Genomic DNA, 13999 nt, shown 5'->3' with positions numbered 1-13999 from the left:
CTGCAGCTGCACCTCGTCCGTAAGCTGACAACTCACACCCGTAATTTACTCATAAACGTTTATCTCCATCTAAGTCACCAAATGAATGCATCCGCTGATGGCAGAGCGTGCGCCGTGGGGCACTGATCCTTGTCAAGGGCTGGCGAGGGGAGGCAGCTGAGGAGCTTCGACACCACGTTTGGGGGAAGTAAGTGCCCCGAGCAGTTGCTTCCTAGCCGGTTCCAAGAGGGGAAATCAGGGGAAATCGGCGCCATCGCCTGAAGTCTGCAGATAAGGCCAGCCTGGGAGCCCTGCGTTCCCCAGCTGGGGGTCTTTGTGGGGAACTCATGTGGAGGATGACATTGACCGCCATCCTAACAATAATCATAATAGCAGCTAGCATGCCTGGGGCACTTTCTACGTCCCGGGGGCTGTGCTAAGTGTGGTAGAGAATTCCCACCTTCTCTCACTTAGGATTAGGTTCTGAAGTCAGCCTGTGAGAGGCAGAAACCTGTGCCTAGTCAACATTCCCCTCGAAGGACCCTAATTTGTCCATAAGTTTCAGGGCACGTGGTTGTATACACCTGAACAGTGGTATTAAGTATAAATATGAACAGTATGATTTTGCCCATCTCTCAGCCTAGGACACTGAAAGCAGGGCTGCTAAAGCCACCCAGTTTTTCAAATTTTTATTTCAGTCTTTCTTCTTTCTCTCTCTTACTCTTCTTTTTCTGCCCCCCATCTCATTGCCAAACACATATATTTGAATGTCTTAAGTTGAATGTGCATTTAATGCAACTCTACTTTCTGTCACCTGACAGTAAAAAGCTATGCTATTACTGTCATATTTTTCCAGTGAAGGATACTAAGGCTCAGAGACATTAAGGCACATGCTTGAAGCTGCACAGTTCACAGACTGTGGAGCCAGGACGTGAACCCCTTGGCAGAGCGCCCCCAGAGCCTATGAGCTGTCAGCTGGGAAGGCAGGAGACCTCTTGCTGGGCCCTGCTGTTCCTGCTGCAGTGGCCTCCTTGGGTCCCTTCGGCTGATTGCACCTGAGTGTCAGACCCAGCTAATGATCTAGCTATTACCAACTTGGGCCTCACTTTAAAAATAAGTGTTTCAACCATCTAGCCCTGAGATTTAATAGCCGATATTGTATGCACATTAAACACCAAATGATTGTTAACATATTTATTGAAGCTTAACAGGCATCCAGTATATAAAAGATGACTCTCTTATATGGCTGTCAGACCTGAATAAACATGTTTAATAATTAATTGGCATTAAGCAAACATAATCGTGTGATTCTAAATTAAGTGTTCAGTGAAGTGGATTGTGAATGGGAAGCCACAGTAGTGTTTTATTACTTAAAGTTCAGGCTGTCAGTCTGGCTTTTCATATATCAAGAAAAGAGCCCCACTTTCAAAGTCAGGCCTCAGCCCTCCTGTTGCCTCAGACCACAAAAGGCAGAAGCCTACCTATTCCTAGACTTTTGAATTGAGAAAAACTTATTATTTGGTTAGCTGTTTGTCTTTCTGTATATCCACTTAGGGTTCTGCTAGTCCTGAGACAAGCAATTGTGTAACGTGAAAGAATTTTCATACATCAGCTTTCCGTTGAATTAACCAGTGCTGCTACAAACTCTACCCTCATACCCGCCAAGCCCAATACAGCTGATTCTCATTATTTATCATAGTCTAAAGTTGCTGCAAACACTGCATTAACAAATACTGAACTACTGCTCCTAGGGAAAATACAGGGTTAGGTTTTTCAACCCTCAGAAAGAAGATACCTGCCAAGAAGGGCTCCTGTGGCTAACTGGACTCAAATTTGAAAGCAGAGCCTAGCAGCCATTCGTAAACAGGGGACTCTCACCCAAGCCATACTTTAGGGAGAAGCCTGCACTAAACCGCCTGCTCTTGCACTGTGTCCCTGCCATCGGAGCCGGCCCTTAAACGGGGGGTTCCTGAAGCGCCGTTTCAACAAATAGAACTGAGGCCTTCCCTATTCAATCAGCTGAACAGCTATAGCTCCATTAGCATTTTCACTGACCAATCAGAGTGTGCTTCTTGGACCAATCAAACTTTGAAGATTTGGAGTCCTCATTTGCATGAGGACTGACCAATTGGGGACCAGGGCTGGGACTTCTGTCTATATAAGTCAGCTCCCCTCTGGCTGAGGGGGGGAGAGCAGTTTCTCCCAGCCCTGAAGTATCGCAAGCGAGTGGTTTGCACTGAATAGTTTCCTTCTTCACCACACCCCAAATTGGGGATTCCTATTGGCACTGAACTGGTGCCAACATCAGCTGACAGGTTTCTGTGAGCCTCTGGTCACAACATTTTTGTCAAAGGGTCAGTACATAATTTTGTTTTCTGTGTGTGCACATTATTTAATGTATAGTGTTGATTCATTAACATTGAACTCACAGCCAGTTGCACTGTAATTCACTCTTGATTGAGGCTTAGCTAACATGCATATTTTCTTGGTAAGACACATCACAGCCTTCTTGTGTGTAGGAACACTAGACTGCACTTCAGCATTATGCATGGCGGCCGTTTTAAACAGCAAAAATCAAAAAAAGCATAAAAATGTGGGAAAATGCAGCACCAAATAGACCATGGAAAGGACACTTGTGTAGAGAGCAGAGTTCTGTGCCTCGTTCAGCCTCAGCTGGGAGCCAGGCTGACGGACAGTTCACAGTTTTTGCAACTCTGCACTTGTTCACCCATGCCGGTGCGGGATTTGGAAGTGCTACGGGTGTTTATTTTGAGGTTACAAATAAATTTGGGCAAATTTGAAAATACAGAGTCCTTGACTAATGCGGCTCGACTGTGATCAGATTCCGTCAAGCACAGCTCTCTGTGTACAGCCTCTGCCAGGTCTTTCCGTAAGCTGTTCTGCTGCCTGGAACATGGTTCGCCCAATCCCACTGATGCTTTAGCACATAGTAGGTGCCCAATAAATGTCCAATTCAACCGAGTAGTTTTTAAATAAGGACCCCAAGTCGATGTCATTGGAAAATGCTCTTCACTTTTCTCCAGTTGTCATTTCTTTTCAAAGTTTGTTGTTATTTCAATCTAGTGAATATTCTACCTCACCTTTCAGCTTTCTATCTCTCACCTGCTCCTAAATCCTTCGGAGACTTGAAAATAAAGCCATTTTCTCTACTGGCAACAAATCCCTCAAGATTCAAGAAGCAACAAGGAAAAGTGTGCCCCAAGCAGACACTGCTGGCTGAGTTGGATTTGTGGGACAGGGAAAAGCAGTCCCCAGGACCTCATTGTATATGAAGCCCATCCACACACCCTACAGGGAGGTGGGGGAGTCAGGCTTACAACCTCTTTAAAAGAAGCATCTGGAAGCCGTACCGCAACTTTAAAAAGTCCCTCTCATGGCAACCTGCTTGGTATTAATGGGAACACAAGGGGTCCTCTGGGACCAGCGGTGGAAGGGGAAGGTTTGGCGCTGCAGGTGGAACCTTGGCGCTGCAGTCTGGGGAAGCGATGAATTCTGTGGGGATCTTTTGGAAAATTGCATTTCTGAAGACTGGAATTATATCCCTAAGGATTTAAAAACATGTAAATAAACATGTTATGAAAGTCATACATTCTTATTTTAAAAGTTAGAAAACTGCAAGTGTTGGCAAGGATGTGGAGAAAAGGGAACCCTTGTTTGCTGTTGGTGGGAATGCAGACTGGTGCAGCCACTGTGGAAAGCAGTATGGAGTTACCTCAAAAAATTTAAAATGGGCCTGCCATTTGACCCAGTGATTCCACTTCTGGGAATGAATCTGAAGAAACCCAAAACATTGATTCGAAAGAATATATGCACTTTACAATAGCTAAGCGATGGGAGCAACCCAAGTGCCCATCAATAGATGAGTGAATAAAAAAGCAGTTGTACTTATGCACAATGGAATATTACCCAGCCATTAAAAAAAAGAATGAAATTCTACCATTTGCAACAGCATGGACCTAGAGGATATTATGCTAAGTGAAATAAGTCAGTCAGAGAAAGACAAATACCATATGATGTCACTGATATGTAGAATCTAAAGAACAAGGTAAATGAACAAACAAACAGAAACAGACTCATAGACACAGAGAACAGACTGATGGCTGCCAGAGGGGGGGTGCTTGGGGACTGGGTGAAAAGGTGAAGGGATTAGGTAGTACAGATCGGTGGTTACAAATCAGTCATGGGTTGTAAAGTACAGCGGAGGGAACATAGTCAATAATATTGTGATAACTATTAGGACGCCAGGTGGTTACTGGAAATATGGAGGGAGACCACTTTGTAAAGTACATGATTGTCTAACCACGGTGCTGTACACCTGAAACTAATACAATGTAATATTGAATGTACACTATAATTGAAAAAAACTTAAAAATTAAAAGAAAGAACAGATAGCATACGCCCATACACACATACACAGTCTCACCATCACCTAAACAGACACATTTTAGTATTTTGATATATTTGGTAATTTTTTTCTTTTGTTGATGGATTCACAGTATAATTTTAGTCCTGCTGCATCTAGAAGTTGGTATTCTTCTTTTCCCTCCATTTAATGTGGCATTCGAAACACGTCAGTGGGATTACATAGTTCACATTGCCCTTATTTAAAACAGCTACAAGGTAGCCCATTAATTGATTGCCTTATAGTTTTCTAGCAATCCCACTATTGTTAGAGGCTGTTTCTAGTGGTTTTACTCTTTCTATAAATAAAGTGCAATCTACTTTTTCTTTTTTCCTAAAGCTAGTCCCTGTCTGGGATTATTCTTAGCCCAGACTGTCAGAAGTAAAGTTACTGGATCATTAGGTCGGGACATTTTTAAGGCTCTTGATAATAGAGCCTCATTGCTAGGAGTGTGGAAGCATGCTTATCTCAGCATGTGATATCATTTTTTAAAATGTTTGCTAAGTTTAAAAGAAACCCAGAGTTGGTTTCCTCACCATGGCTATACTACACAAATGCCCCTCAAATGCCCAGGCCTGTGTTCCTATAGCCTTAGACCATGTATGCATGCACACATGTATGGGCATGCATGGGTAAATACAGTATTTTATTTATTTATCTTCACTTGAGGATATTTTTTTCATTGCTTTTCAGAGAGAGTGGAAGGGAAGGAGGGAGGAGGAGAGAAGAGAGAGAAACATCGATGTAAGAGAGACACATTGACTGGTTGCCTCCCCCATGTACCCGGACCTTGGGTGAGGAGCCAACCTGCAACCCAGGTACCTGCCCTTGACTGGGAATCGAACCCGAGACCCTTCAGTGCACGGACCAGTGCTCTAACCACTTAGCAACACTGGCCAGGGCTACAATATATTTTTTAAAAACTCATGATATTGTAAGAAATGACTTTGTCTTGTTTTATTCCTGGCATCTCTTGAAAATCTTTCAAAACTTTCTGCCTAGTATGCTTGGGTTTTTGGGTTTTTTTAGAAAATCTATTCTTTTTAACTCTCTCTCTCCCTCTCTCTCTTTTTCCTACTAATGGAAAATGCAGCTCTTGAGGATGACAATCGCCAAACAGAGGCTTGGAGATGAAGAAATCGGTGTGCGGCATTTTGCAGCCCATGAGCGTGAAGACTTGGTTCAGCAGCTGGAGAGGGCGAAGGAACAGGTTATTGCTAACATCTGTTCAAAGCAGGGATGGATTTGCACAGCTGGACACATCACAGAGAAGAGTGGGCTGTGTCCCCGTTGCCCAGAGGGTGTGGGGTGTCTGGGATGCGAGTCGGGCGGGGGGGTAAGGAGGATCCGAGCCCAGAGCTTTTCCGTCCTTGGTACTCCACCAGGTTCCCAAGCCGCCTGTGTGCGTCTGGCTTCCAGCAGGTCTGCTCTGTTACTTTTGGTACCAATGCTCTGAGCACAACAAGAAACTCCCCCATACCCAGGATAGACAAGGAGAGAACAAAACGTGACAAACTGGCCTTAATTTGCAAGTTTCCGCTCAAATGCTGAGCAGTGTTTTTTAGGCAAAATCTCAATGGGTAGAGTCCTAGTTAGGGAACAGCTAAGAGAGCCTAGACTTTGCTTTCCTCCTCTTGCTAATTGGTTTTGAAGAGCAGAACAAGATTTCTGGGTCTAGAGTGGGTTGAAAAAGCGTGTGTTTGTTAGACACTGGCTGCTGTTGCCAGCGTCAGGTTTGCCCTCTCGGAGCCTCTGATTTTAGGGCACGCCGCCCTTGGTAAGGGATCAGTTGTTTTCCAAACTGGTGCACCCCTCCTGCCTCAGATAGAGTAAGTGTCTGGCAGGACATCGCCCCCTTCCTTTTAGCTTTTATTGTATTCCAGTGAGTGGCTCTTACGATTTTATAGCATGCGGTGGTATTAATAAGCTCTCTAAAAGTCAGTCAGCCACGCAAAAGGCTCCATCTCTGGCCGGAAAGCCGGTTGCTGTCTGAAGAACATCTTGAGTAAGGGTGCTTCCTCTGGTTTCAGATTGAGTCCCTGGAGCATGACCTGCAGGCGTCTGTGGATGAGCTTCAGGATGTGAAAGAAGAGCGGTCCTCCTACCAGGACAAAGTGGAGAGGCTCAACCAGGAGCTGAACCACATCCTGGGCGGCCACGAGAACCGCATCATCGACGTGGACGCCCTGTGTATGGAGAACAGGCAGGTGGCCGGGCCCGGGCCTGCAGGCGGGTAGGATGCCGGCTCCCCACCGGCCCGCAGGCCGGGAGCTATTTGCCGCCCTGTTCACATTTGAGAAAATTGCTTCACAGTGAAAGGAAAGTCACAACCCCCAAACAATGGTATTCGTGTCACAGATGATTAGTCGTAAACATCAGAAAAGAAGCACCGCACACCTACACGCCCACGTGTGCCCCTTTCTCTCTGCCCCCAGTTGGGCGAGCGCAGGGAACCAGTGAAAGCTGCTTGTGACTGCTGTCAAGGAGAGAGGAAAGAATAAGGAAATAAATTGAGAAATTCCCGGAGCTGCTTCTGCTCCCCGAGGCGAATTTCAGTGTGTGTATGTGTCTAACTCAATGTTATGTCTGGCGTCGCCTCTTCCCGCCTCCCCTCCCAGTGGAATCATCTTAATGAGAATTATGTGAAAACCGTGTGGCTATCCCTTAGGGGATCTCTGCACAGGGCTCTTCTGAAGTGGGGTTTCTGTGATTTGGGCATATTTGACCTTGATCGCATCCACTTAAGCAGAGGTCACACAGAGGCTCTTTCCTTCCCTTCCCTTCGGTGGGGAGAAGGCATTATATGTAAAAGATGGCTCTTCAGGCATGTGCTTTTCTTTTCTCCCCTCCTATCTGAGTGTATGTTTTTTATTTTGCCCCCAAACACTATCTAGTTGTTTTGTGTTTTTTTCCAGGTACCTTCAAGAGAGATTGAAGCAACTTCATGAAGAGGTCAACCTCTTGAAGTCTAACATTGCCAAATACAAGGTAGCAGAGCCATGGCTATTGTACATCTAAATGCCATCCTGTTTAAGTTTCTTTTATGTGCCAAAGATATGTTAGTGCCTGCCTGCCCTCCCAGGGAGAGGCCCAAAGGAGCTTGGACTGAGGTAGCCCATGAGAATTAAACCCGAAACAGCAAAACAGCTTTGGGGAGAGCTTCTGGTGTTGCTGTTATCAGGACAGGGTGCACGGAGACCCCAGAATCTGGACGCGGCCCCTTTGCAGCCTGGGTCCTTACGACATGGGCTTTGCTAGACAATGTTCTGTCATCAGATGCTATTTGTCTCATAATCATCCATAAGAAAATGGTTTCTGAGCCAATAAAAAACAAAGATTAGGAAAAATCACCATCCAGACCATCATGTTCACGTCACCCTGAAAGGACAGAATGTCTAAATTTTCCCCGCTGTTACTCCGTCTCATTCCAGCTCCATTAGTTTGATAATATCTATTTCTGCAGATGTTACTTGTAAGTGTTATCATTAGAGAAATCTCCTGAGTTTCTCTGCTTTGAAAATAGATTGATTTCTCCTTCTGAGGGTGAAGTTTTATGGCAGTCTAGGTGCTTGGGAGAGAGAGAGACCCTTCTCATTTTCCTGGCTTTCGACGTGGGCTTTTTTCTCAGAACTCTCCATGCTGTTCCTCCTTTCCGGGGTGTGGGGGTCACACTTTAGTTTATACCAGTCTATATATACACCCACGCAGCCAAAAAAGAATGCAGCTTTTAAAGATGTATAATTAATACATAATTTAAAAATATGTCAGTATGCATTCATTTAAGAACATTTATTCAGTTCTTCTATGTGCCAAGCACCGGCTCTAAAGCATGTTTCAATTTTAATGTAAGAGTCCCTTCTAGGAATGACATTTAGGTGCCATGCCACATAGGTATTTCCCTTTCTTGTGTTCATGGCAGGTATCGCTGATTGATCGTGGCTTTTTTTCCCAGACCAGCCACAGATTCCTTCCAAATGCCACTAATGACTTCTGGGCCTTGGCACATGAAAGCTAACCTGTTCTCCATCTCATGTCTACTCAAAGAGGTTCTCTTAATCAGTGACTGAGATCTGATAATTTAACCAACGTTCATTGAGTGCCTTTTATGTTTGGGAGAGGGTAAATGCTGTCATTCTGCCAGGCACCAACTCTTTAAAAACCTCTTTATCGGGTCCATAAAGATCTGAACCCTTTGGCAGGGACTCAGAACTTAAACAGGTGGGCCGGCATTTGGAGTTTGCCGCGGGTTCTGCTGTGCTGAATTGGGAGGATGCGTCTAACCGTAACTGGGTATTTTCCCATTATTGGCTCTTCTGACAGAGGTTTTCATTTTTCTCCCGATGCTGCTTTAGAATGCTCTTGAGAGACGGAAAAACACAAAAGGCCAGGGTAAATCCAGCAGCAGTGCTCTGACGGGAGTCCTCTCTGCAAAGCAAGGTAGGGCTCCTTACTCTCCAGGTGGACCACTTAGGATCACAGACCGCTAGAGCTGTCAGTCGCATCTCGTCTTGTGTCCTGGGAACCGAACTGATCCTTAGAAACTGCCGCCTGCATCAGAATTCCCAGGAGGGCTCATCAGAACACAGATTACTGGAACCCCCCCCCCCCCCGAGTTTCTGTTTTAGTAGGTTTGGGATAGACCCTGAGAATCGGCATTTCTGAGAAGTTCCCAGGTAATGCTGATGCTGGTTTGGGGGCCCTGCTTTAAGAACCTCTGCCTTAGCCTTGGCCGGTGTGGCTCAGTTGGTTGAGCATCACGCTGTGCACCAAGAGGTCACAGGTTCGATTCCCAGTCACGGCACACACCTGGGTTTCTGGCTCCATCCCCAGTAGGGGGTGTGCATGAGGCAGCCCATTTATGTTTCTCTCTCATCGATGTTTCTCTTTCTCCCTCTCCCTTCCTCTCTCTAAAAATCAATAAAAATGTATTTAAAACAAAACAAATAAACAGACCAAAAAAACCCCTCTGCCTTAGAGATTTTCCTAATAACTAGCCCTTATTTGTGTCCCTTCCCCTGCACTGTGCTCTTCTTTCAAGAATGTGGTCCCTTCTCTGATCACCAGTTTAGCATCTCCGAGTACATGTTTCAACCTCATTGAATTTCCCTTTTTCCTGGCCTGTTTGAATAGAAGTCTCCCAGCTGCTGAAATCATTTTATCATGGAACATGTGCCTTTTTCAAAGAAGCTTTTATTGATTGCAATTTTGTTTCTCCTTCTTGTCGATTCCGATGAAAAATAGTGATCTTCCAGGAACAGTCCAGGGGAGTCAACAGCAGAGAGCTTGCTTCTGACACTTGCTATTTGGGAATTCAGTTTTAAACGCAAGCCTCCGGTTGAACATGCTCGACTGGCCCACTTTCTGGCTGTTGGCAGTGCAGACAGCAACAATCAGATGGCAGCCTTAATCAGAGCACGCGTGGCTTAGAAAAAGGTTGCATCTCGGCTTACCTAACAGCCACAGCCCCTTTCCGGGCAGCTTCTTTTCTTTATTCCACTTGGAAAGGACACACTAGAATTGTTTTTTAAAAAGAAAACTACAATAATCTATAGAAATGGGAAGTAGCCCGTCTATGTTTAGCTTCGGACACTCTTGACAGCATAGCATCTTTGAAAGCTGAGACCCAGCTTTATCACTGCTGTGGGGAAAGCCAGTCACGCTCAAACACCACCGCCGAGCAGTAAATCTGGGCAACCTTCCTAGACAACCATTTGGCACCCTATTATGAAATGCCTTTAACGGATAACTTCAGACCCATGCAAACATTTTGCTGCAAGAAAGCTCTTCCCGCATTAGTTGTAATAAAAACCATTGGAAACAACATATTTATTATCATTATTTATCTCTACATGAACTACTAAGCAGCTGTTACATTTTGCTTTTGGTGATACTCAGGATGCAGCATCAGGTTAAGTGAAAAAAGCAGAGCTTTTTCCCATTGTTGAAGAAAACTGTCTGAATTTGTATATCTACCTATAGGCATGTAGTGCTTTTATACTGTTTCCTTTTTTCTGTCCGGTGGGAGTACTCGACAGAAAATGTAAGCCTCGGGTTGAACACGCTCGACTGGCCCACTTTGTGTAATCCCTTAGTTTACCCTTTCTAAAATGTGCATATACAAAACACATTTTGTAGTTTAAACAACCTCCTAAATTGTCTTGCTACCCACTAAAGGCACCGCGCTGGGAAACTCTGATGTAAAGGATTAGAGTCATTGTCATCAGCGTGGCCGCGTGACCGCCAGCCAATGTTTTTCATCCAGCTGCATCTTGCTTTCCTGTCCGTGAATTGAGGATAAATGTTACTTTCTGGGTGGATTTTCGTTATTGTTCATTTTAAGTCTCAAATGAGTAGTCCGTATGAAAGTTTCTTTGAAAGTGGAAATACTGGACGAATGCAACAGGTTGTTACCCTTTTAAAAACTGTTGATAAAAGTCCACGAGCGCTTCCTCCTTCCTGTTTAACCCGCACACCGAGTTTAATTGTGTTGTACTTTTGACCCTCGAAGTGGACTCTTCCGAGCAACGCAGCAGCATTTAGAAGCTGGGCCCCCTCATTGTCCAGGAAGGGCTGACCCGGGTTTGCATTCCCGGGCTCCAGGTGCGTTTAAGACTGACTTGTCAATGTTCTACCCCCCTAGTTCAGGACCTGCTATCTGAGGATCACGGATGCAGCCTGCCAGCTACTCCGCAGTCCATTTCTGATCTGAAATCCCTGGCAACGGCCCTGTTGGAGACCATCCACGAGAAAAACATGGTCATCCAGCACCAGAGGCAGACCAACAAGTAGGTGGCTGGACCTTTGGGCAGGGGGTCAGCAGGAAAGATGTGGGCGATGGCCCATGCCTAAAGGGCAGCGGGTGGGAACCCTCAAAGCTGGAAGGAAACTCCTTAAACTAGAGCTGTGCTCCTGCATTATGACAGCACCTTGGCTCTCAGCTGAGGTCAAGCAAGCCAATAATACTGGTCACTGCTTATTGAATGCTTACCCTGAACGACTCCCTGAGTAATGCATATTAAATGGTGATTTTTATAGTACATTTGCCCGGGTAACTCAGCCTACCTGTCCTCCAGGTCTCCTTTAGGGCAGGCACCTCCTGTCATTTTAACCTACAGCATGACTTTGAGGGGCTCTGAATGGCAGAAACAGCCAAGCATCCACTCAAAGGCAGCTGGGCCTGCAAGTGAGTCTCATGTCGCTCTTCAGGATCAGCAAAAAAGATGGTGAAAAGGAACAACAATTAAAACAATGTCTTATTTGGTTATGAATATATTGACTGTGTTGGGCAAAATCAAGCACGTTGAAGTAGTCATTAGAGGTGACAGAGCCAGATTGAAATTGTTTAGAGAGTGGTGAGTAAACAATAAATTAAAGCAGTAAACGCTGCAAATGGCTGGCTCGTAGGTCAGCACCTTGTGCTCAGGACGGCCCTGCACTTGGTCTAATGTTCCTGTCTCTGTGTTAAAATTCTTAATTATTTTTCAGCAATTTTCATTTTGCAATGGGCCCTGCCAATCATGTGGCTGGTCCTGCTTATAGGACCTTCACCCAGAACCAAAATGAAAGTATGGAAGAAGTGAGCGGGCAACGAAAGGCTGGGCTTCCAGCAAGAAGGGGAGGGATCAGGGAATTGGGCCCTGGAAAATGATTGAGAGTATTGTAAAAACAAAATAGAAAGAAGAGGAGATAGAAGTGAAGGGAAGATCGAGCAGGAGATTAAGATATATATAAAAGAAGGCAGGGAGCAGTGGAGGGAGTCTGGGCAATCTCCAAGGAATGACAAGGGTAATTTATTGACAGAAGTTTCAAAAATTCTTTTAAAAGAAATCTTAACCAAAGAATGAAACAGCCAGAGGCTGAAATGTAAATGCTTCCAAGGGGAGGGAGAAGGAATGGGAATCTCCCCAGAACAGGCATGAGGTTTCTTTTTGCAGGCAGAACCCCTGCAGTGATCCACGTTGCTGTTGACCTGACACTCCCGCCTCTCTGACAGGTGGATTTCCTAATGTGTCCCTAACATTTCCTGCTGCAGCCACATGCATTCCCAACTTCCATGGGCTTTCACCTCTTTTGAGAAAGACTGACATTTTCATTTTGACAGGTTTATTTTTGCTTTAATGCACCTTTTCATTTTTAACTATTTAATAATTTTGAACCATCTTGTGGTTCACATATAAAAGATTAAACAACGGTATACAGCAGGTCCTTGAATAACGTTGGTTCATTCAACGTGGTTTTGTTATAATGTGTTGATGTGTCATGTAGGAACTTAACTCTTGTTTATATCAATCAGCCTCTGGTAAAATTGGTTTTGTTATGTATCATTTTGCTTAAAGTCGAAGAACCAATTGAGGATGTTAAGTTAGGACTTATTGTATCTCCAAACTACGGATGTCTCTTAGCCACCCGATTCCTCTTCCTGGAGGAAACCACCATTCCTCATTTCTTATGGCTCCTTCCCAAGCATGCACATATAAGCAAATGCATAATACATTTATATAGACACACACAAATACTAATGTATATTAATATAGATTTTTTTTTTACAAATAGTAGCTAGTATACATTTTTAAAAAGTTTTCACTGTTCTGCACTTTGCCCATAACAATAGATCTTGAAGATTGCTTCGTATCAGTACATAAAGTACCTAATGTGCCATTTTTAATACTTAGAGGGTCTTAAGTTTCATACTTTCAATAAGTGTTTTATTTGGGAGCATGTAAAAAACTAAAACAACAAATGGAGTGGGGGCTAAGAATAGAATGTGAATTTCATCTACTTGCTGTTGTCCCCATGATTTAGAATTTTGTAACTAAAATAATAAGATAGCTTTGTTTTGGTGGAGCATCGTAAGTAGGAATAAAGATATTCTGTTCTGGAAGTGTGTTTTCCACTGACTGTTAACCACCCACCCCTTGAGAAGGTCAATGGGAGCTGTCTTGAAAAGTTGATGACTAAACCAAGGACTTTACATTTTGAGAGGATGTTCATTTAGTAGGCATTTTGCTTGAGGTATTTGTTGCCAAAGAGTTGGCAGTTGTCTGATTATTCCTAAAGAAGAGATGAGGCTCATTTGCCTTATAAACAGACGGCAAAGCATTAATAGAAGGGGCAGATGTTAAAGTCCTGTTTCATTGAGCACCACATTTAGTTCTCTGGTCCTTCTCAACAAACCATCGCTTTGCCAGTGGTGGGGTGGTGGTGGTGGTGGCGGTGAATTTATGAAGATATACTGGCCTTTTGCTACCCTTCCTGCTGTGCCTAAAACTGTTTACTGCTCTTCCCAGGCCAAGGGTAAATAGTTTGGAAGTTAAAGATCTTGGTAGCAGCATGAGCGGTCATGGATCAGAGCAGAGATTCATAAGAAGGCCACCTGGGTGGAGGTGGGGGCAGGGCTATCTCCAGGTCTGTGTAGAGCCACAGTTACCTGCTTCTTCTTCAAGCCCTGACTTTCCCCAAACCCTCACTCAGAGTTTTCTGCTCCCTGTGTTGTCCAGAAAGCCAGGACAGAGGCACAGTGGTGGCCAGCTCTTGAGTTAGCTCTGTCTTTATAGATCCCCTTTGATGTGGTTATTATCAGAAACTGCTACTGAAAAT

The 13999-nt window shown here is 44.5% G+C and overlaps 1 protein-coding gene across 2 annotated transcripts in view; it reads left to right on the top strand.

The window, feature by feature from the left end:
* Window positions 1–13999, top strand: part of CCDC149 (coiled-coil domain containing 149) — an 86555-nt gene that overhangs the window by 48278 nt on the left and 24278 nt on the right. For both annotated transcript variants that reach the window (XM_081148410.1, XM_081148409.1), the window contains exons 5-9: window positions 5496–5612; window positions 6433–6605; window positions 7318–7390; window positions 8755–8839; window positions 11043–11187. In XM_081148410.1, the coding sequence (XP_081004536.1) occupies window positions 5496–5612; window positions 6433–6605; window positions 7318–7390; window positions 8755–8839; window positions 11043–11187 (593 nt within the window). The remainder of the gene's footprint in view (window positions 1–5495; window positions 5613–6432; window positions 6606–7317; window positions 7391–8754; window positions 8840–11042; window positions 11188–13999) is intronic.

This window comes from Miniopterus schreibersii, assembly GCF_964146895.1.
Source record: "Miniopterus schreibersii genome assembly, chromosome: 1".
Lineage (NCBI taxonomy): Eukaryota > Metazoa > Chordata > Mammalia > Chiroptera > Miniopteridae > Miniopterus > Miniopterus schreibersii.
The sequence above is the reverse complement of the archived record's forward strand: the minus strand, read 5'-3'. Positions and strand labels throughout refer to the sequence as shown.